Raw genomic sequence first — 25,225 nt, 5'->3', positions numbered from 1 at the left:
GTCCACACCTCAGGAGACTGATTCAAAGAAGTAAATCAGGTTCAGGAGACAAGAACGGCTCTTCATGAACCCAAACTGGGTGGGGTCCAGTGTTTGAAGGTTGCCAATGTCTTTGTTTATAAGTTCCATGGCCTTGCAGATCAGTATCGTCAGACTAATGGGGCGGTAGTTCCCAGGATCCAAGGTGGATCCCCCCTTGGGGAGTGGGATAACTGTAGCTGTGCGCCACTCAGTGGGCACAAAGCCTGAGGCTATGACTAAACATGATACTTTGGTGAGGTGCCAATTCATTTTGTAGTTCATGTAGAACACAGCCCGGGATGTCGTCTGGTCTCATGGATGCTGTATTCTTACCTTTGAAGAGTGCAGTTTTTACCTGTGTGGTCATTATTACCGAAATTTGGCAATCCTTTGGTATTGAGACGGGCCATTTAGGGGGTGAGGGGGGTGAAGTTGGCACTGAATCGATCTGCCAGGATACTAGCAATATCCTTGGGATCAGTACATTTAATGCCATTTTGTTGTAGCTCAGAGCAGATCTGAGCATTGCCATTTACATTCTTGACATAGCTATAGATTGCCTTGTGGTTCTCTTTGGAATCTTTGGCAATTTTATTTTCGTAACTAGCTTTGGAGAATTTTATGAAGGATCTCGGCTTCTTACGGAGGCTGGTAAGGGCGTTTTTTGCATCTCAGGATTTTCCTCTTTTCTGCAACAGTTTCTTCCTTTTGTTGTAAAGTTTGTTTATGGCAAGGGACCACCAGATTGGCTTCCTTTTTTTGGAGGACAGCGTCTTGGTTCTATTTGGGATGGCACGATTCATGCACGAGTAAATGTGCTCGTACAGTGCCTTAGTGTAGGATTCAGGAGTCGAACTTTCAGTTCCCTTCTGCATGGGTGTCATGAAGTTTGTCACTTCTGACTTAAGTAGCATGAAGTTGGCTTTTCCTTACTGGGGGGATGTGGATTTCAAGGGTGATTAGCTTATGGTCACACCTGACCAACGAGGGGGTGACCACAGGTGTGGAGCATTCTATAAACATGCATAAATCTTTTGTGAACTACAAAACTACCTACTAATTTGGGTGTTAAACTAAATGCAAAGTCTGGGACAGTTTTAGATCTAACTGAATTGTAAAGTGTATATTTTTTGTGAATGTTTACTTGTATATTGAAGAATGCAAACTGCTACCATTCAGTGGACAATTGTGCCTCGAGAAACACACGTTATTCTTACGGTCCCACACTGAAATGCTCTGCACCCACTTAATCCCATACTTGTAAGTTTGCTGCATCGCTATTCTGCTACTACCTCTACTCAGGCCCAGGGAACTGTAACAAATATCAGCTAATAAATCACAAAAATAGAAAGTTCTACTGGCACTACAGACAGGCAGTGAACAGTAAGAAAACTGACAGTGCAATACAATACTTAGTAATTCACTCCAGCAAGCAAGACACGAGGTGATGGATACTGCTGGGGGGTATTAATGCCAGTATCAATCCATATTTAATTCAGGGATTGTGGGGCGCAAAATCCTATCTAAAAAGCAACATGCATAATTTAAGTATCAATTCTGGACAGGATGTCAGCCCATCACAGGACACAAGCATGCACACAAACTGAGCAATTTAAGCATCAGTGTTTCATTACTGATACATTTAGGGATGTATAAAGAAATGACAGCTTTTGGTAATAACCCATTGAGACAAATGGAAGACATGTAAACTCTGCCAAGTAGGTACATCAGCTGGGAACATATGGACGCAAAAGGGAAGACATGCAAACTCTGCTAAGGTACACCAGCTGGAAACCTATGGAGACAAACCAAAGACATGCAAACTTTGCCTATAAGGGACACCAGCCGGAGAACCAAGAAATACCTGGCAACAGTGGTATTCATATATATAACAAAACACCGATCATGCAAAGTGAAAAAGGGAACTTAAAAGACTTGAGATGGTAAAATTATACACAGAAATTCAGTATCTTGCATATTAAGTTGGCATTACAATATAATCATGACAACTCCAGCCTCCACACAAATACAATACGTGTTATGTAGTACAGAAATCATCATATGAAAGAGAAGATTCAAATCTGCAGAAAGTATTCAAAAGCCAGAATCAAAAATGAAACTGATATACCAAGAAACCACCAGCCCTAGCATGGTTTCATTTTAAAATATACAAGAAGGATGTGATCTGTAAATATGGTTACCACAGTACTATGGAAGAGCTATTTCTGTTGGGATTTCAAAAGGTACAGACGAGATTTGTCCGAAAAATTGTATCCATTTCATTCTAGTCGAAATGTCACACTGCCTTCCCAGGTCAAGGAAATAAAAGACAAAGCAATGAAAGTCATGCAAATAAATACCACTACAAGCAGAAAAATTCAAAGCTCATCTTCCAACTAGTAACTGTCACAAGACAGCAACACAAGCAGGGATGAATCATACAAAGCTACACAAACACAGCAACTACAAACCTACAATAAACATGGTTGGGAGGCTGAAGCAATAAAACACCAGAAGTAATGCAGAAAACTGCACTTAAGGTTGGCTTTTTAAAATATGGCAGAAATGGTTACTCTACAATGGAGCACAACAGTGCAAGAAATGGTACTAAATGTGGATGGAGCACAGCATAAAGCTGAAAACTAAGCAAGCAATGACTAAAATATTTCCCAAACTGCAGATTATTTTCAATGCAAGACCAGGCACAAGACAAGGAGGGCGAACACTTCATCCTAGGAGAAATGCTGCATGTCCAACAATGATCACCATGTCAACTGGTTAGCCACAAAACTTAAAATTATAAACTCTTCCTTCGCAATTATCCTAGATCACCTCCACCCACCGTCTAACACTACCAAATTTCAAGCTCTGCTAAACCAAGCCCTCCAATCCACCAAATTCACAAAGAAACTTTATCATCTTTGGAAATTTCAACATAAATCTTCTACGGCCCAATAAAGTATGTCTGACATGTTATCATATTTATCAATTTCAGACTGACACAGCTAATTTCTGAGACCACCAGTTCAAACTTCGTTACTAGTAACAGATTTACAGGCCTTCACATCACAAACTGCCTCACACTAATCTCAAACATCGAAATTCTTACCCCTAGCCATAGCAACATATGCGCCATATCCTTCAACCTATCAGCTTCTGTTTACAAATTACCCATTTCATTATCATTCAGATCTAAAAATACAGAAAAAAAAACATCACAGTCCTTGAAGTCAAACTAAACAGAACCAGTGGAAGTTCAATACCTTCTTCATGACCCTGTCACCATCGCAACAACCTTATCAGACATACTACTCCACTAAGAAAATAAGTGCTTTGCCACAATCTAAAAATGTCTGTACAAACTACAAGAAAAAAAACATGAAATTAATGGAATTAAAACCCAGCCCCAGAAAACCAAAACAGATTTATACAACTAAGCAACACAGCCAAAAACGCCACCAGAAGACACAGAAAATTCTCTACAATAACATAACTGTCAAAACATACCAAAAAGAATTCTGGAGACTATGAGTGGTCATGCCTGTAATATTATTCACTAAAGACAACACTCAACTCTGTACCATACCTCAGGATCACTCCACTGAAAAGACTCCCTGACAAAATTCTGTAGCACCCCCAATATAGACACCCCTACATAAAGCCAGCAAACCCCCCAGACCCTGTTCCCTATACCCCAATCCTTCTACTTATAAATATAAGAGAGAGAGAGTAACAACATATTCCCAAATCTCAACATATGCACCTATAGGGGTTGATGATTTTATTAGTATGTAAAGACTAGTTCTACACCCACTCTAACATCTCTACAACCTTTGCCTCGCTCAAAACTTCATGTTCCTCCAGAATGGAAACTACTTACCATCAGACCCACCCTAAAAGTTCAAAGCCTAAAAAGGCCCCTGTAAAATGTTTCAATTAACTATGTTAAAATACATAGCATTCTAGCACACCAATATGGATTCTGGTCGAGACTTCACACTATGTCAGTCATACATACACTGGCAGAAGACATCCTACGAAAGCTAGACAAAGGCCTTCAAATTAGAGCTGTGTTCAGAGAACTACTTCCCCACTCAACAAAGAGCAGATAAATAAAACATAAAATTGTAACCAAAGCCTTTGCTCCTGTAGACCATGAATTCCTGCTTCACTCCCCAATCTCTGCTGGCATCAGCTCAAACTCAAAATCAGGGTTTATAAGCTTCCTTCCCAATAGGGAATTCAAAGCCAACACAGGTAAGAAATCATCCAACCTAGCTACCACTTCCAAAGGCATATCCCAGGAATCCAATCTTGCATCCAGACTACTCTCTATTTTCATAAACAACTTACCAGCAAACCTCCCAGATACATTGGCTGTCTACAAGTCTGATGCATCAAATTCCACCATTAAAAGACTTTTGGACAATGACTTCACCGCCCTCTTGGTGATTCCCATTTAACAACCTCATGCCTAATACAAATAAAACCAAAGCCATCATCTTTGCCTCCGGAAAAAAAAAAACTCTCTGGAGTCCTAACAAACTGGACAGTCTTACACAACTGAAAGGACCATTTAAAAACTACCCTCTCTTTAAATAATTGGGTATCTGCCTACACCAGTGTCTAGACATGCAGCACCACATCATTATGACAAAGTCCAAATCCACACCCTTCAATTCAGAGCTAAAAAACTCGCACTTCCTTGCACCTGTCAGCAGAAAGGCAATAAGAAAAAGGAGTCCTAAAGGCACACCCAGGAAAAATCCAAACCTCCTCCAAACCGCTACAAGTTACATTTGTAGGATCATCACCCTTGCCCACTCCCAAAAAAGGGCATCACTACACAGTCCTAATCAGAGTCAAATGGCTTCTCATGAAACAAAAATGCACATTATTCCTGGCCTCTCTGACATACAGACTAATACACAATGAAACACTGCAACCTGACTCCCCATATAACAAGATTACAATCCAGCCTCACTCTCACCATCCCATGAAACAAACTCCAGTCTACTGATCACAGCTTTTCAATAATGGCTCCTCAGATGTCTCAGTCTCTCTCAAAGAACTTTGACCCACGTTAGTATTCAATAAATTAAGGCTAGACCTTAAAAAAAACTATACAAGGAAGCATCATGCAAATGCTTTACACCCCAATGTATTACCCGAAAAGACCACCAGCCTGCTAGTGTCATATCCCTTCATCAATAAGAAACAACTCTGCACCATCAGAGACACTTGTATGTTAGATATGGGATAGGGTTTTGTTAACTTCCTCCTTATTTCATCTCATCCTTAAATTAGCCCCTCCTATAGTCCCAATTAACCTTCCTCACTACCCCCCCCCCCCCCCACCACCATTTTCACCTATTTTATTAAAAGTACTCCTTTGTACATATACTAAACACATATTTTGGACTTAATGTGAACCTTGCTAATGTTAATGTAGTCATAACTTACTTCTACTTTCATTGTATTTACCATTGGTAGAAATATTTACTACTACTTTGGTTTACCTTCACCTTTACTTTCATTTTATTTATTTATTTATTGACATTTGCTGACAGGGATAGTCTGACTGAGCTTGCACCCTTTTTCAGCAGAGGGACAGGGAGAAAAGCTCCACAGTACAAAATACACAAGAAGAAATTTCAAAGTACAAATTAAATGTTGCAGTACAAACTACACAAGTAACACATTCATCCAAGTTATACAACTAACAAGAAAATTGAAAGCAAGTAATTAATTCTGTTTGGTTATGCCAGTAAAATTATAGTACACACAAGTAAGGCTTAACAGAATTAGGTCAAACAGGTGAGTTGCTGTAGAAGAAAGGGATAATTTGGCAGATGAGGCAATTTTAATAGGAGGTAAGTAAAAGGGAGGTGGGTAGAAGGAGAGAAAAAAGCAGGAGAGTTTCTAATATAGGTCAAGAGAGGTCGTAGTAGCAATTACTTATGCGTTAGAGTGTGACAGGAAATGATGGAAGGGGGGTGGAGTACGGCAAGGAGGTAGTGACAGTTATCTGGGGGCAAGAAATTGCAGGAAGAATAGACAGGAGTAGTTGATTTTACCAACAGTCATCCAGGCCGAGCCTTAAAATGGTTCTTGTAGCTTCAGTGTTCTACCCCAATCAACAAAGAATAAATAAATATATAAAATCCCAACCAATGAGGAAGAAAAAAGGTACAAGCACAACTGCTAACAGCACCTCTGGAAAACAACTCTACATATGCCCTTAGGAATCTAAAAATATATATACACACACATACGCAGTTAATAAAAATTACAAAATATCTACCAAGTCTGTCAGAATGATTAGCAGATAGCAAATATGACATATAAATGAAGCCTGAGACAAACAGGCAATTACTGTTTTTGTTTTAATTATATCCCTTAAACACCTTAAACACCTTAACTACCAGTCAAACCAGTCTTGATTGCCATCATAGTTCCCAGCCCCCCCCCCAAGTCACAGCCATTTATTCAGAATATGGCAGATGAAAAGTTTGTCAGCTTCCCAGTCAGTTGTGGATACCCATAGCATTACCAGCAGAAAACTCCATTAAAGGTAACAAACTATGTTAAGATCACAGCAAGGTCTACAGAGTATCACACAGGGGTCAACATCAGAAAAGACAGACAGTTGTGAGTAGATGGACAATCAGTGGCTATTATACCCACTATCAAGACATAACATTAAATTTCCTCATGTCCAGGGCCACAGATGTAAAAATGTTACACATGGGATGCCTCCTGCATGCTGAGGAAGGATGACGTGTCACCTATGAATTCAGGCAGAGACAGCAATAATTCTTGTAAATCTTGTAGGTATCTAATCTTCACCAAGTCAAATATACCAAAGTTTTTCCTCCTTTTGTCATAGAAAATAACCTACAATTCCATTGGTCACTCTTTCTTACCAAGACAAAGACCACAAGCTATTTCCGATTGTGGGGATTACCTCAGATGCTTGTACTGAATCCATAGGAATAGAAAATGAATCTAACCACAGAATGTGAGAATAGAACCTACAATCTCTCCAGCACCAAAAGACAAGTCTGCGACTTACCAAGCCACTGACAGACACACACACATGCATATGTTGAAACATAATCATCCTTGGAGGTCAGATATGTGTTTTTAGTTTTAAATGCCGATTCATATATCCCAAGACCTCAACTACAGAACAACCTTCCCAAAGAATTCCGAAGCAATCTCTGCATGTCTGTGTCCAACCTACTTCTTAGTCAGTCCTTTGGTCATTCTGACGTGCTCTGTTCCACATTCTAGGGCACCATGAATGACTGCAATACTTCCAGAAAGTTTTCACCAATATAGCAGCACAACTGCTCCCCTGTTTTCCCCCAGTACCGGAATGCATTCTACATTAATTTTAGTACAATGGTCACTATCCCTAATTTTAAGAAGTTATTTTTAATCCACAAAAAACTGCTTTAATTGCACGATCAGATCACACTTTTGCTTGCATGGACTCCATTACAAAGAATAGTTTTGGCAAGAAAATGGGAGAGGGTCACATCAACAGCAAGAGGAGGTTCATGTAAAACAGAATACTGTACTCTTGAGTGTCCGGATGAGGAGTGCAGTAGGTCTTCCAAGGAAGCAGCAGAGGGAACCTACCTGCTTCCAGTCTCCTGAACTGCTTTGGGAAAGATTTAAATATGTTATTTGCCAAATGCACATTCCAGAGGGCAAAACACAGTCCATACTAAACTGAACAAGTGAAGTTAACAGAGCAAGCTGAAACAGTATAGTATCCCTTCGATTTCATGAAAAGTATTTTACACCTTAAATGTTTCTTTGTTGTGGAATACTTTACCTCTGCTTTTACTGGCAGTACACACACACACACAGACACACACACACACACACATATATATATATATATATATATATATATATATATATATATATATCTGTGTGTGTGTGTGTGTGTGTGTGTGTGTGTGTGCATACGTACACACTGGGTACAGAGTTATACAATAGAACTAATAAATCTGCAAAGCTATGAAAAGGATCATCATGGACCTCATAAATAAAGATATTGGGGACCTACAGACACTGGATCCTACCCAGTTTGGCTTTGTTAAGGGCAGATCCTGCCTCTTAAACCTGGTTGACTTCTTTGAAACAGTCACCAAGGCCATTGACGAAGGGAAGGTGGTCCACACAGCCTATCTGGACCTTGCAAAAGCCTTCGATACAATACCCCACTCAGGCATTATAGATAAGCTCACCAGCTTAAACATAAACCCCTATGTCACTAGATGGGTTGCAAACTGGCTCAAGGACAGAACCCACACGGTTAGAATTGCTGGAGCCATGTCAGACTCCAAACCAGTTACAAGTGGCGTCCCACAAGGCTCAGTCCTGGGACCTCTCTTGTTTGGTATATATTTTTTGGAGGTACAGGCCAACACGGAAGGACTGTGGCTGACCAAGTTCGCAGATGACTGCAAACTGGGCGCCATAATCGACTCTCCAGCCGACACAAGCATCCTCCAAAAGGGCCTCATAGAAACAGACAACTGGTGCCAGAGCCATGGCCTCAAGCTAAACGCCAAAAAGTGTACAGTCATCCCCTTTGGCAAAAACAAAGTGCCCACAAACTACCACATAGGTGGTAATCCATTAAGTACAGAAGAAGTCATTAGGGACCTGGGGACCCAAGTTGATAGCAATCTCTCGACAACCACGTGGCCAAAGTGGTTAGAAAAACATTTTATATAGCCCACCTAATCATGAAGGGATTCACATCTAGATTAGGAGAGGTCATCGTGCCTCTTTACTCATCCCTCATCAGGCCCATAATCGAGTACAATGCCCCTTTTGGGATGTACCTTACCAAACACCTGCAGCAACTGGAAAGACCCCAAAAGTACCTCACCAAGAGGATCAAAGGGCTCAAACAGATGCCATATGCTGCCCGGTTAAAGAAACTCCAGCTCTACTCAGTGGCATACCGCCTGCTCAGAGGTGACCTGTGCCTGACGTATAAGGCCATGTCCAACCCGAATTAAGGGACATGCTGCACCTCAAAAATCCAATCCCATCGAGCTACACGCCGAGAGACTTGAACCTCAGCACTGAAATAAATAGGACATGCTGGAGGGACAGATTCATAACCCAGAGGCTCCCTTCACTATGGAATAAAATCCCAGTCCAGGTTAGGCAGAGTCCCTCATTGACTCTCTTCAAGAGGAATCTTGATGAGTGGATGGGAGATCATAGGTTTACCCCGGGTATCACTTCTGTGTCACTGTTAGACAGGAGGCACAGTATACTAACCTCGAAAAAGGGCATAGCAAAATTAATTTAAAATGGGTGGCGAAAGCCAAACATACTCTGGCTAGGCTTATAAATGCCCTAGGGCAGATAGCCTAGTATGAACCTATGAACCTAAGAGAGACGTGCAACATTACAACACAAGCCTGGGGATAAAATGAATATACAGACATAAATAAAGTAACAGTTCAGGAGAAGTTCAGACAAAATACCAGAGTGAAAGTAGTAGTCCCACTCCATATTCCCTAGTTAGGAGGAGGGCTTTCAGAAAAGATGGGGCTATACTAAACATAAAAAACAACAAAGCAGTAATGCTTAAATATCCAGGCAGAAATGAATTAACTTGAGAACATTACTGTATTAACATCCTTGACAAAAGAAAGTCAAGCCGTGGCTGAAAAGGATAGAGAGACTTACCCAATTAAATAGAAAGTGATAGCCTGAATAGTTAGAACATACAAAAACAGAGAAGCACTGGATGATGATAGAATTTTGTAGACAATTTGGGCAGTAAAACTGCAACAGTTGCTGGCTAGCTCAGCAATACAGATCCTGAATGCATATTTGTCTTTAAAATAACATTTTTGAGAAACCTGAGTAACATGCTTCCTTAAAAGCAGCTCTGTGCACTCACCTTCACTCTAATTGGATATGTAATTGCACCAAGCCTCTTCCTTCCATAACCTAGTTTTTGATGCCCTCCTGTTCATAGGTTCATAGATTAGTACTAAGCTAACTGCTCTTGTGAGCCATTTTAAGCCTAGCCAATTATCCCTTGTGAGACTCAAACCCTGCACCTTGTGTTTGTAAGGCAAACACCTTAACCATTAGGCCACCCTCCCAACCCTTTATTCCCATAATCTCCTATTCTAACTCACATTCTTCACTATGTCCATCTCCAATACACTACCTAATACACACTGCCTCTCTCTTTACCATTCACTATTAGCAACGTTCTCTCATGTCCTCCATTTTTTATTTTCACCCTTGCAGTTTCAATTTCGCAACAGTGCTTTCCTTTATCCCCCCCCCCCCCCCCACTGTTCCTCTTATATACTATAAACTCCTGTAACATGGCTAATAGCCTCTTAATGTATTTTCTAACCTCAAACCTCAGTTATAATCATGATTAAGCATTTTATATCTACTCATACTACAATCTTCAACTTACAGTTGATCAAGTGTGTTTACATATTCTAAAGGCGCCACTGTATAAGATATTTTTTCTCTGTGCTTTGTATGTGTTTTGTGGTTCTTTGTATATTCAAATGTCTTTTTGTGGAACTTTTCTCCCTGGGCCTCCACTGAAAATGGGCTCTGCTTGGCCAAGTGGACGTTCACGGTAAACAAATGCCAATAAATAAATAAGCCAAACCTAAACCTAATTTAGCTGTAGAACTACAAATTGCTGATGTGTGTTTCTAGAAGTAATAAGTCATATTTTTCATAGTCTTATGTGACTGTTCACTTCGTCTGTTCCAGTAAAGAAAGCCTAGTGACTGCAAATAAACCCTCTGATACACCTTTAACAGTATAATAAGAAGGGTGGTTGACAGGATTTCACATATATGTACAAAGGACACACATTTTGAACAAGAGATAGACAAAGGTTGCTCTTTAACTTGGCTAAGGGGATATAGTGAGAATAAAGTTAGTTAAAGATGTCATTACAATGAGTAAACAGCACAGGAACAATAGATCCAGACCTTGGTTTTCCCACAGACAACAGGATGGAATATCTAGTCAGCCTAGACCCCCACAGATGAATAATACGAGATTAATGTTAACATATAGTAACAACATAGGGGGAATATGCGACATAATAAAACAGAACTGGAATGTTCTGTTAACAGATAAAAGAAAAGGCAAGGTGATGGGGGAGACCACTATTTGGCTTTAGAAGGAATAAAAATCTAAAAGATTTATTATGTCATGAAGGGAAGACAGAAAAAAGTAGGAACAGAAATAGCTCTACACAACGTACAAATACACAAAAATGTAGAAGCTAAAAGCATGTGAGTACATTGAGGAAGCAGGATCATACAGGCATCCTATATCAGGAAAGCAGTATTGTTTTGATTTGTATGCAGATTGTAAAACAAAGAATATTGTTTATCTGGCTGTCTGTCAGGGTTGCAACTCATTCTATATAGGAAAAACTGCATGTTAAAAATAGAATTTTGAACCATTTGTCATCAATTAGGTTAAGACATGAACATAATGCACTTTTCTAGCATATTTCTAAGTATGAGAAACATAAATTTAAATGTATGGTCATACAATGCATGAACAAGAACAGAAGGGGAGGTGATCTGGTTAATTAAACAGTTAAATGACACAAAATGGATCACTGAGTTAGCAGCATATAAAACCCCAGGTTTAAATGGGGTTATACTTTTACAACCTGCACTGAAAAAGAGGAGTGTGCAGTACTACTTAGCAGTTAAAGAGCTATAAAAAACTGCAGTTTTATTTGAGCTTGTTATCTGAAGAAGTGCTTGGTCCCGAAAGCTCTCATTCCGGTGTTTTTAATTGTATTTTAAATAAAAGTTTTGTAGCTGTTCAACGTGGTGGTTACTGCCGGTTTTCTTCTTTTTTGAAATTGTAAAACGGGAATAAAAAGTCAGTTCACTCATAAGTGTTCACTGGTCACCACAAAATGCTGTACAGTTACAATGGAGGGGAAGTCAAGAATGAAGAGAGGTTATATCTGAGAACCACAACACAAAGAAAAAAATGTGTGTATAGCACATCAAGTACTCGAAGAAAGATGCAAACAAATATTCATGAAAATTGGTTAGTACACATGGCTGGAAAACTGCCCTAAATTCAAGCTTTTATAGGGATAAAAGGGATATACAAATACAGTCCATAAATTAAGAGTTCAGGTGAAAATTGTTTGGACAATGTGAGCTCATATGGTTAGTTAAATGAACTCTTTGAAACAGCACACTGCAGGATCTGGCAGAATTTGTCCATGTATAATGTAGACAGTTGGAAGGCATACAAGCAAGTGTGTGGACAGGCTATATACCCGAGCTACAACATCCTTTTACATTACAGTTCAGTGAAAAGTCACATGGTATTAGAATGTTAAACATCTCACTAATGGAACAGCTCTTAAAAAAAAAGATGAAAGACAGACAGAAAACCAATACCAGAGAAGATGAAGCTGAAAAAAAAATAGAAAACCGAGGGAAGTCTGCCCAGCATTATAATGTGAATTAGATGTGGATGCACAGGATAAAATAGTAGCAGGAGGACAACACGAAGATATGAACTTACAAACTTTATTCTGTCATGTATGGCACTAGACAGCAGAAACAGGAGCAAAATATTATGTTAAATACAGCAAGTAATGTCATCTAAACGATGGAAAACAGAGCAAGTGTGCAGAAATGGCACTGAACTAACCAGGGAGCGGTAGGCCACGAGCAGAGGAATACTAAAATAAAATTCATGCATAAATGTCTGCAAGTTAAAGCCACCTAATGTTTTATCTTACAGGCCAGAACTCCTGCAGAGAGTGGTGCTTTATATAACAATTATACCTAAACACTGCAAATCTGAATCTGGGTTATGATGCAAACTATGAAACTATGCAATTCCACATACTACTGCAAGAAACCATTATGACCTATGAACCCCATCCCTCTGATAAACTGCTGCCTTGTGGAACAGAGGAAAATATATACAGTACAAGCAACTCCCCAGTGAAATTTACCCATGGCCCAATGAAAACCTTCTTGTTACAGACTTGTTTCTACTCTGTTCATTATTTTTCTCACCTGCTGAGCTTGCCTCTTGCACAAAATTTTAGCCGGTTATGAACAGAAGTGACAGCATGTTGCAATGGAGGCGAGCAACACTACTTTGAAATGTAAATGTCTAGAATGGCACAGAAGTGCACCATAAGCAGTCTATTTCTCAATTTTGAACTTTCAAAATGTCAAATTTCTTATGGTTGAGAACATAAGACTGAAATTTTGAAATTGTCTGAATGGGGATAGACGCAAAGCATGGAATGGTACATTTACCATTTTGCTCGCTGTAGTGCAATCTTGGAGTTGGTCTATTTAATTAGCAGGGGGTGTGGGGGTGCAGGGGGTGCTTTCCCCCCCTCCCCACAAAAAAAAAATTTATTTAAATTTCAAAGTTTCAAAACTTTGATCTTATGGTCTCGACCATAAGCAATTTAATGTTTTGAAAGTTCAAAATTTAGAAGTAGACCCCTGTACATCCACTGCACATTTTAATCAGTAATTTTGTTAACCTCCCACTTGCACAGCTGGTATAGATAGTCCCGGTGCCGTCACCCAACAAGTCCTGTGCAATGCAGAAAGAGTACCTGCATTACTGCTTGAACCTCATTTGACCAAACAGTTGGTCTTGCAACTGCAATGTTATTTGACTGGAGATACACTGACTCATCTAGGCCTAATGTCCTGCTCTTCCATAAATACAGCCAATGGGCAAAACAGCATAAGTTCTTATGCCTGGTTGGTAATGGTCATTCCATCACAAAGCCTTCTGCAGGAAGAGGACAAACCTGACCAAAGAGATTTTGAGTCAGCAGCATGTGTGAAAATGTGACAGGCTGTCCCAATTCTGTACAACAAAGTTTAAAGACCTGGCAAAAATGCATTTTGTGCTCCACCTGAACTGAAAATATACAACTGCTCCTTGCAATTACAAAAATATGTGTTCAGTACATAGCAATAGTGCAGTTAAATATAAATTAACCATATGTACCTGTAAAACACAAAAGGCCAACAGCAGCTGTAATAACACCCCAGAAATAGCGTAACACAATTTTATTTTCCGCTTTCGTCCATAGACTTCATCAGAATGAAAAAACACACAAAATTGAACCTTAAATACATCACTAATGACAATCCAATGATAAAAACTAATCATTCAATTAATGAATTATCCATTTAAGAAAACATACACAATCATAATGAAACAATATAAATAATGAAAAAATGAAAAAATATACAACATTTTTTATGTGATGTGCAGACAAACAAAGTCATTACTTTTGTCAACTTTTAACTTTTGATATTTAAGGAAACATTTCACATTTATGGACTCATTCAGTCCAGGTGGGCGATCTGATTTTAATTTAATTTGCCACTGGGTTTCCCTCTGTAATAAAAAGTTCTTGAAATCCCCTTCCCTCATGTCCTTATAACAAACTTCTAAAATAGAAAATAAAAATTTACTAAAATTCTTGCACACCACACTATGCTTAAAAAGAGCATTTTTCTCATCTTTCATTTTAATACAATATAAATGCTCCCTAATACGTGTCCTTAGCTCCCTAGTCGACATACCCACATAAAAAGCGGTACATGACGAGCACAGTGCTATATATATTATACCCGAGCTACGGCAGTTAACATAACTAGGTACTGAAAAAATTCTTTCTGAAGTCATAACAGAAATATAAGGATCTACCGAAATATACCTACACATGTTACAGTCATTGCACCGGTGCATTCCCTTCTTTGTTGTATTGGTACTACATTTATAACCCTTACTTTGTGTTAAGATCTTCTTTAAGTTGTTGTCATTTCTTTGAACAAAAAATGGTTTCTCACCCAAAACTCTAAACATGTCAGCATTACCTCTGATGACTCTCCAATTCTTTGTTAAAATATTTTTGATGTGCTTGATATCAGAATTCATACCCAATGTACAAACCATGCTACTAGTCGCCTTATTACAAGGCTTGGCTACCAAAGTATTGATATTATCCATGGTTGCACTCAAAATTGGTGAAAAATCACTGATACGTCTATCAAATACATCAGTAGCTATATGTATTAGATCTTCTCGAGGATGAGATTCATGAAAAGTGACAAGGGCAATAACATCGTTGTTATGACAATAGAGTCCTACATAGAAGGGGTTTTGAAACTTTTGAACAACACAGAAGAATATGAAATAATTTCACTTTTTGATATTCATAAACGACAAAATGCCATATATTCGTATTTATATGAAGCCCTAATGGAGGGTGACATTAGCTGTGAATTGTATGATTTTTGTGTCATAGAACAGCCACGTATAGGAATATTCTTCGGGATTCCTAAATCACATAAATCTTTAGCGAATCCCCCTTTTAGACCAATTGTCTCTTCGTCTCATTCGATCACCGAAGGGTTAGCTCTTGTTATTGATGCTTTACTTGGTCCCACTATTATCCATGAATCTTCTTTCTTACGTGATTCATGGCATTTTTTAACAAAATTGAATACATTTCTTTCAACATTTTGTTTCGATCCAAAACAACATATAATGTTGACAGTAGATGTGGTGTCTTTGTACACCTGTATTCCTCAGAATTTAGGAATCGAAGCAGTGCAGAATTTTTTGTCAAAGCATTACAATGGTTTCTCTCAAAGAACAATTTCTTTGATATGCAGGTTTTTAGAGATCATTTTAGAAAATAATTTCTTTCTTTTTGAACAGACTTATTACAGGCAAAGAAAAGGAGCAGCTATGGGTTCTCCAGCTGCTCCTGCATATGCAAATGTAGTAATGGCAATGTGGGAGCGTCAATTTATGCCATTCTTGTTTGACAAATATCACATTTTGTTCCATTGCCGTTTTATTGACGATTTGTTTTTTATTTTAGATCAGAAGGATCTAAATATTGATTTGTTTCTTAAAGATATTAATTCTGTTTCAATGTATATTAAGTTTGTCATTGGTTGTAAAGGCATTAATGTAGATTTGTTGGATATTAATTTAAGGTGGGATGCTGAAGACATGAGATTACACAGTACCATTCATAGGAAAAAGACCTTTAATAATGGATACCTTCATTACAACAGTGGGCATCCTAAACATGTTATCTCTAACATTCCGAAAGGTCAGTTCATCAGAGCTAGCCGTATGACGTCAAAAGAATCTGATGCTCTGGAAGAATTTAGGTTTATTATTTCTTTATTTCTTGACAGAGGTTTTCCTCGAGAAGATCTAATACATATAGCTACTGATGTATTTGATAGACGTATCAGTGATTTTTCACCAATTTTGAGTGCAACCATGGATAATATCAATACTTTGGTAGCCAAGCCTTGTAATAAGGCGACTAGTAGCATGGTTTGTACATTGGGTATGAATTCTGATATCAAGCACATCAAAAATATTTTAACAAAGAATTGGAGAGTCATCAGAGGTAATGCTGACATGTTTAGAGTTTTGGGTGAGAAACCATTTTTTGTTCAAAGAAATGACAACAACTTAAAGAAGATCTTAACACAAAGTAAGGGTTATAAATGTAGTACCAATACAACAAAGAAGGGAATGCACCGGTGCAATGACTGTAACATGTGTAGGTATATTTCGTAGATCCTTATATTTCTGTTATGACTTCAGAAAGAATTTTTTCAGTACCTAGTTATGTTAACTGCCGTAGCTCGGGTATAATATATATAGCACTGTGCTCGTCATGTACCGCTTTTTATGTGGGTATGTCGACTAGGGAGCTAAGGACACGTATTAGGGAGCATTTATATTGTATTAAAATGAAAGATGAGAAAAATGCTCTTTTTAAGCATAGTGTGGTGTGCAAGAATTTTAGTAAATTTTTATTTTCTATTTTAGAAGTTTGTTATAAGGACATGAGGGAAGGGGATTTCAAGAACTTTTTATTACAGAGGGAAACCCAGTGGCAAATTAAATTAAAATCAGATCGCCCACCTGGACTGAATGAGTCCATAAATGTGAAATGTTTCCTTAAATATCAAAAGTTAAAAGTTGACAAAAGTAATGACTTTGTTTGTCTGCACATCACATAAAAAATGTTGTATATTTTTTCATTTTTTCATTTTTTATATTTTTTCATTTTTATTGTGTATGTTTTCTTAAATGGATAATTCATTAATTGAATGATTAGTTTTTATCATTGGATTGTCATTAGTGATGTATTTAAGGTTCAATTTTGTGTGTTTTTTCATTCTGATGAAGTCTATGGACGAAAGCGGAAAATAAAATTGTGTTACGCTATTTCTGGGGTGTTATTACAGCTGCTGTTGGCCTTTTGTGTTTTCCTGGTTTCGTTTTGGTTCTGTGTTTTTTTATATGTACCTGTAAGTTCACTAAGGTTTTCCATTAATGGTTGTCTTGCTGTAAGTTAAACCACGTTAACTACATTTTTATGAAGACTGGCATCGTTTTCTCTGGAAACAATACATATATTTTTGTTTCTAAAAGTAAACTGTTTACTTTACTTACTTGCATGTCACTGAAATATTCTCCTTAGCTGTCAAAGTTGCTTGTAGCTTAAATATATGTTTAAAATCGCATAGCTCTGGTGGCTGGGACAAAATTTCTCTGGTCTGTGTAAATGCACCACTGGACTGCTCCAACAATAGGCTGCAGTGTAGTCTGAATCACAAAACATTGAATACACATACACGAAAGTGCTTAACATCGACAAGCGCTTCCGTGTATGTGTGCCTGTTTCGTAGATCGGACTACAGTGTGGGTAAGGGAAAATTCCCTTTTCCCCACTGTAGTGCGATCTCGAAGTGAGAATAATAAAGTAGGGGGTGTGGGGGCACAGCTCCCCTGCAGAAAAGTAGTTTTTTTTTTTTTTTTTTTTTTTAACTACACATACACGAAAGCGCTTTTTGATGTTAAGCGCTTTTGTGTATGTGTTCAATGTTTTGTGATTCGGACATATGCCAGTCAAGCATGTGTCCTAGACCCATATATATATATATATATATACATTATATATATATATATATATATATATATATATATATATATTATATATTATATATATATACACACATATGGGTCTGTATCAATTTGTCGAAGGTTCACTTCCATGAACCTTTCGTTATCGATCTGAAACCACCAAACATTCAGTTCTGTCAAAGTTCACACTGAAAAAATATTTCACCAAGGAAAGGTAGCACTTGGCCAACACACACACCACAGTATGTCAAACCCACCCAAGTTGGGGGCTGTGCCCCCACACCCTACTAACTAAAAATACCAACTCCGAGATTGCGCTACAGTGGGGAAAAGGGCAAATTTGTGCTGTTGGTCAACTGATTTCTTTCCCTACTTCAATCTTTTTGCAGATGTAAACGTTCGCGGAACTGAATGCTCAGTGGTTTCGAGTTGATGAACAAAGGTTCACGAAAAAAAGTGAACCTTCGACAAATTGCTATCAACCCATACACACACACACACACACACACACCACAATCTGTTAGCATCACTCAGTAGAGCTGTGCTTTTAAAATTTTGACTACTCTAAGTATTTTAAATTGGTCAATGATAAACAATTACTAATAAACTCATCTAAAACAAAAACAATGTTTTTGGTACTAGGCAAAAGCTCACTAGGTCTCTAAAATCAGCCTCTATCATCTTAAAATGTCACTTCATTCAAATAACTAAGGGTTTGCTTGGACCTTTTCCTAAATTTCCAACTCCACCTGGACTCCACACGCACACACAATATATATATATATATATATATATATATATATATATATATATATATATATATATATATATATATCTCAAATCAACTATCCTATTAGGGGCCAATAGAGTCTTCACTTTTCTGTCCACACCCTGTAGAAAAGTCATAGGTAAAGATATCTTACTGATTCAGCTAGAATACTGTCTCCTTCATATTGCTGCAGCTTTTAAAAGAAATACATCCACCATTCAATCTATTTCAAATGCCATTTGCAGATTCATCACTCTCTCCCTTTGAAATGACCACCACTGCAAAACCATTGAAAAAGCTGACTGGTTACCTGTAAAACAACAAGCTGACTTTCTGTTATCAAGAATGACACCTTCCTTCCACTAGCTTCCAGACTAGTCAGAGATGCACTCTCTCCCTTTGAAATGACCACCACTGCAAAACCATTGAAAAAGCTGACTGGTTACCTGTAAAACAACAAGCTGACTTTCTGTTATCAAGAATGACACCTTCCTTCCACTAGCTTCCAGGCTATTCAGAGATGCACCAACATACAACGTTCAACATAACCACCCGTGACCTCTCCCCCAAACCCCACAAACTAGGCTTCACTGCACAGACCATGCTTTCTCTGTCCTTAGTCCCAAACTTTGAAAATTTCTCCCTTCTTTTCTTAAAAGATCATTCCTCTTACTCCATTTGCTGTTCATAAATAAAATTTCAAGACTCTAGAAAAATGCAACTGCTATCTCTCTGGTCATATAATTTAACGTTTTCCGTCCTTATGTCTACATACCTTGCTCTGTCTGTTTTTGACCGTGACACTCGCACCTTGCCACCTCTGATGCAGTCACTCTGTATATGACATCATTTATTTATTGCCTTCATACCCTCCAGACAACCAGGATATTCACTTTGTATACAACATAAATGTATATTGCATTTTTCATTAACTCTGTATATAATACTGTGTATCCATTGTTTTTCCCCCAAGCTGAGTCTGAAATGGGTCCAATGGGATCAATGCTCTACCCTGCTAACAAATTCAAAATAAATAAATAAATTAATTAATTAATTAATTAATTAATTAATTAAAGAATGCTGTTGATATTTTTGATCATGTTAATAAAATATAAACATTCTGTTGCTCAAAACTGAAGCTAAAAATACGGTCACAAAAATAGTGTCAATACATGCATCAACAATGCTGCACATAAACACAGTAAATTTCTTAGCATTCTGCTCTGCCTTGGTTAAAACACCAATCAATACCAGATGTACATACCACACAACTTAATTAGCAAACTGCAGTTCATGCTTTTCTCAGGAAGCAAGTAAACTGCTCGGAAGTATTCAGTTATAAAGAAAGTTTACGAAATGGAGGGGGACACAACACTTTTCAAGAGTACCCCATTCTCATATCAGCAAAAAAGTAGATAAAAGCTTATGCAAATATAGATGTACTGCAAATTGTCAGTTTGTCAGTTTAATGAATGTGGAATAATGGGGAATATGCAGATGAGCGGCTAGCAGTTTGTTCATAGGCACATAATTAAATCAGCTGATGCAACTAGAACCACAGCAGTGAAGGCGCTTGACATACAAACAATGAATGAAATATCACAACTTCACAACTGTCCATGTCTGATCAACAATACGTCATACTCCCCATGAGCAATATGTTCACTGCACCCACTTATGTAATTATAAAAAGACATAGGAGCTGAGGGGGCTGTTGGAAGCATTTCTGTAAGTACCCGTGTGAACCGAAGACAGTAGTCTGGTTTCATTCTCATACAAGATTGGTCTTTTTTGAGTTCTTAAGAATGGCAATTTTATGAAAATTTGAGAAAAATTCTTGGGGACATGCTTATAACAGCAGAAAATACATGAAAACCCTACTTTGAAATAGTTAACCTTCATCAACACAACCGTGGTAAAGGTAAAACACATACCAATACAAAAGCATACACACACCAGCTGGAGTTAAGTCTGCAAAAACTGCATCCAAGCTTTTTTTGCCTCAATTACTCAAACATTTCAATCCAGATTTATACTGCTACTTTGTGAAAGTCACACAGAAAAACAATGACTAGCCTCTCGTGGAAGGTGTGTGTAAGTATGGTTGTATTTATAGTAAAGAGAGAGGAGTTTAAGATGAAAGTCATCGAGTCATCGAGAATATCTTTAGCATTAATCATGGTGGGACAAACAATAACTTGAACATACAAACCTGTTGAGCTTTCTTAGAGACAACCATCATACTCTAACTTTAAATAGTGATGTTCAACTTACATCTGTAGCATTATTTTGTTCAGGAACACCCCATCCACTAGGTCCATGTACATCGCTAGGCTGTCTTCACTGTTGCCTTCTCCAACTGGCCCAAATGTTTTCACCTGCAAAACAAGAACAGTTTCAATGGAAGCCAATCACCATTACAATGGGTCAGTTTATTTTCTCCCTCAGCAGATGTACACTCAATGACATGAAACTTGTACCTCATGGCTTAAGACCCCAATCTACATGCAAACTCACCCAGTTCAAAGCTATATGAATACCCTATCAAGAAGTATCATTCAGGCGAGCTTTTGATTCCAAGACAAGTGTGTGAATTAGTAACTATTATTAACTTAGTGGTACAGATACAACACGAAATTTTTAAAAAAATGAGCCGATTACATCACATGTTCCATTGTACCAGCCACAAGATTACCAGTACGTAACCTTTTGGATATTTTTTTCCCTCATCACTTCAGCAATTCCCAAGAGTGCAGCATACCACCAAGGTACCATCTCTACACTTTACCCAAAGCACACACCTGCTCTAGTTTCTTTAGTGTGAATTACTAATACCCCCCTTTCACCTACTAGATACTTGTACATAAATATATGAATACATTAAAAAGAGTTGAAGCTAAATAGCACTTAAAATGGTTCCTGTAGCACCCACCTTACAAAGCAGAAATCATACTGCTTCCGCTAGTGTGCTTGCCTAGTGAACACAATATTCTGCTTTCTTAGGTTCATAGGTAAGTACTAGGCTATCTGCCTGAGGGCATCTATAAGCCTAGTCAGAATGTGTTGGCTTTCGCCACCCCCCCTTAGATTAGTTCCTTGTGCCTCTGTCCAGCAGAGCCATTAGTTCCCTGTGCCTCTGTCCAGAAGAGCCACTGCAGTGATCCCCGGGGTAAATTTTCTGTTTCCCATCCACTCGTCAAGGTTTCTCTTGAAGAGTGTTAGTGAGGGGCTCTGCCTAATGTATATTGGAATCCTGTTCCAAAGCATGGGGAGTCTCTGAGACAGGAATCAATCCCTCCAGCATTTCCTATGTATCGTGGTGAGGTTTAGATCTCTAGAGCGTGTGGCTCTCAGGAATTTGTTTTTTTTTAGGTGGAGCATGTCCCATCAATTCTGGGTTGGACATGGCCTTGAATGTCAGGCAGAGATCACCTCCGAGTAAGCGGTATGCAATCGAGTACAGCTGAAGTTTCTTCAGTCGGGCTGCATAGGGCATCTGTTTGAGGCCAGTAATCCTCTTGGTGAGGCACTTCTGTGGTCTTTCCAGCTGTTGCAGGTGTCTTGTAAGCTACATCCCAAATGGGGCGATGTACTCTATGATGGGTCTGAGGAGTGATGAGCAGAGGAGCACAATAACCTCTTTTGTTCTAGATGCAAACCCTTTTGTGATTAGGTGGGCCACATAGAAGGATTTTCTAACCACCCTGGCAATATGATTATCAAAGGAGAAATTACTATCTACTTAGGTCCCCAGATCCCTTATTACATTTTCTGTATTTAGGGGACTATCACCTATGTGGTAGTTCATGGGTACTTTGTTTTTTCCAAAGGGGATGACTATGCACTTTTTGGCATTTAGCTTGAGGCCATGATTTTGACACCAGGTATCTGTCTCAGTGAGATCCTTTTGGAGGATGTCTGTATCAGCCGGAGAGTCAATTATAGCCCCCAGTTTGCAGTCGTCTGCGAACTTGGTCAGCCATAGTCCTCCTGTGCTTGCCTGTACCTCTGAGAAGTATATACCAAACAGGAGGGGTCCCAGGATTGAGCCCTGGGGGATGCCACCTGTAACCAGTTTAGAGTCGGACCTAGAGCCTGTAACTCTCACCATGTGGGTTCTATCCGTGAGCCAATTGGTAACCCATTTCGTGATGTAGGGGGTTATGTTCAGGCTGGTGAGCTTGTCTATAATACCAGCATGGGGAATGGTGTTGAAAGCCTTTGCGAGGTCTAGTTAGGCTGTGTGGACCTCCTTTCCTTCATCTAAAGCCTTGGTAACCCATTTCGTGATGTAGGGGGTTATGTTCAGGCTGGTGAGCTTGTCTATAATACCAGCATGGGGAATGGTGTTGAAAGCCTTTGCGAGGTCTAGTTAGGCTGTGTGGACCTCCTTTCCTTCATCTAAAGCCTTGGTAACTGTCTCAAAGACGTCCACCAGGTTTAGGAGGCATGATCTGCCCTTAAAGCCAGACTGGGTAGGGTCCAATGTTTGGAGGTTTCCAATGTCTCTGTTAATGAGTTCCATGACGATGCGCTCCATAGCCTTGCAGACCAGGTTAGCCAGGCTTATAGGGTGATAGTTCCCGGTGTCCGTTGTGGCTCCACCTTTGTAGAGAGGGATAACTGTTGCTGTGCGCCACTCTATGGGTATGTAGCCTGTAGAGAGGCTCAGTTTGAACAGTGTTTTTTATGACGGGTTAGTTCATTTTGGAGTTTGTGTAAGACACAGCCCGAGACACTGTCCGGTCCCATTGAAGCTGTGTTTTTGGCTTTGGATAGGGCTGTTTTAACCTGTGTGTCAGTGATTGCCAGGGCTCTACATTATTCTGTTATAGTTATGGGCCCTTTAGGGAGTGAGAGGGGGGTGAAGTTTGCACTAAATCAGTTTGCCAGAATGTTGGCAAGATCAGTCAGTTCAGTGTGTTTTGTGCCATTCTGCACCAACTCAGAGCAGATCTGAGAGTTTCCACTTAGGTTCTTGACATAGCTAAAGAACACTTTGTGGTTATCTTTGGAGTCCTTGGCAATTTGTCTTTCAAAGCTAGCCTTGGATGATTTTATGAGGGAACGTAGTTTCTTGCTGATACTGATCAGGGATGTCTTTCCTTCTTGGGATTTTACTCTTTTCTGTACTAGTTTCCTCCTTCTATTGTATAGCTCGTTTATGGCAGGGGTCCACCAGATTGGTTTCCTTTTCTTGGAGGAGTGAGTCTTGGCTTTGTTTGGGATAGCACCATGCATTTTTGCAGGTGCTCATAGAGTGCCTTTGTAAGGGATTCAGCAGCCTGGACAGAGTTGTTCACAGCCCCCATGCTAAAGGACCTTTCCACCTCGGTCTTAAGTAATGTGAGGTTTTCTTTTGAAAAGTTTTTCACGGTGGTCTCCTTGATTGGGGTGGGGGCGGAATGTGGATATCCAGAGTGATTAGTCTATGGTCTGATCTAACCAGCAAGGGGTTGACCTCCAGTGTAGAACACTGGTCGCCCATGTTGGTGATGACCAGGTCCAATATGTCACCTCTGGTGGGGGTGTTGACCAGTTGATCCAGGGCATTCGAGTTTACAAATTATAGGAAGCATTGGGCAAGGGAGTTAGTACTTGAGTAGTTCTCCCAGTTAATGTTTGGGTAATTCAAATCACCCAATATTAGGGCATTTGGTAGGACCTTCATATATTCCAGTGTCTCCAGAAACGTGGAATGGGGGTCCTGGGTCATGGTGGGTGATCTGTAGCAAGCTACAATTTGAATTGCAGTTTTGCCCGTTGTTAGTTGCACATGGATGATCTTGGAGGCATTGTGCTGCGCCACTAACCTGGAGGTGTGGGTATCCTTGATGAATATGGATACACCCCTGCCTTTTGCATTTTGGTCCGGGTTCCGTGGCCGAAATGTATGGTACGAGTTATAGCCTTGGTAGTGCTGGGGTGCTCTGAAGCCTTAAACCAGGTTTCTGTTACTGCACAGATATCAATGTTCTCCATACTGAGGAGTGCCTCGAGTGCATGCATTTTGAGGTTTAGACTTCTGGCGTTGAGTAGCATTACCCTTAGTTTTTGGTTACTGGTGCTATTTGCGGTGGTGGGTTTGTCTTTTGAGCCTTGCCTAAAAAATGACTATGGGGGGGGGGTGGCAAAAGCCTTGGCCAGTATTCTAAGGCCTAAGGGTGACAGGTGCAAGCCATCTCTTGCAAAGCAACGTGGCTTGTCGAGCATGTCATCCCAGGCAGACAGATTCTGAATCCCCTTTGAATGACACCAGAAACTTAGCCAATTGTTGAAATTGATCATTTTTTTCTTTAAACTGTGGCATCATTCTTGGTGCGGGCAGGATGCTACTCAGGGTCAGGGTCATGGGCTACGTGATCAGAGCTTAATTCAATCATTCTTAACTCAATCACTCCTGCA

At 39.3% G+C, this 25,225-nt stretch overlaps 1 protein-coding gene across 2 annotated transcripts in view; it reads right to left on the bottom strand.

Moving 5' to 3' along the window:
- CCDC88C (coiled-coil domain containing 88C) overlaps positions 1–25,225 on the bottom strand; it is a 1,480,266-nt gene that overhangs the window by 1,442,465 nt on the left and 12,576 nt on the right. For both annotated transcript variants that reach the window (XM_044074710.1, XM_044074709.1), the window contains exon 2: positions 21,095–21,198. In XM_044074710.1, coding sequence (XP_043930645.1) covers positions 21,095–21,198 — 104 coding nt within the window. The remainder of the gene's footprint in view (positions 1–21,094; positions 21,199–25,225) is intronic.

This window comes from Protopterus annectens, chromosome 6.part0 (assembly GCF_019279795.1).
Source record: "Protopterus annectens isolate FY-2018-M chromosome 6.part0, PAN1.0, whole genome shotgun sequence".
NCBI lineage: Eukaryota > Metazoa > Chordata > Ceratodontiformes > Protopteridae > Protopterus > Protopterus annectens.
This window is presented reverse-complemented; position numbering and strand designations above follow the sequence as displayed.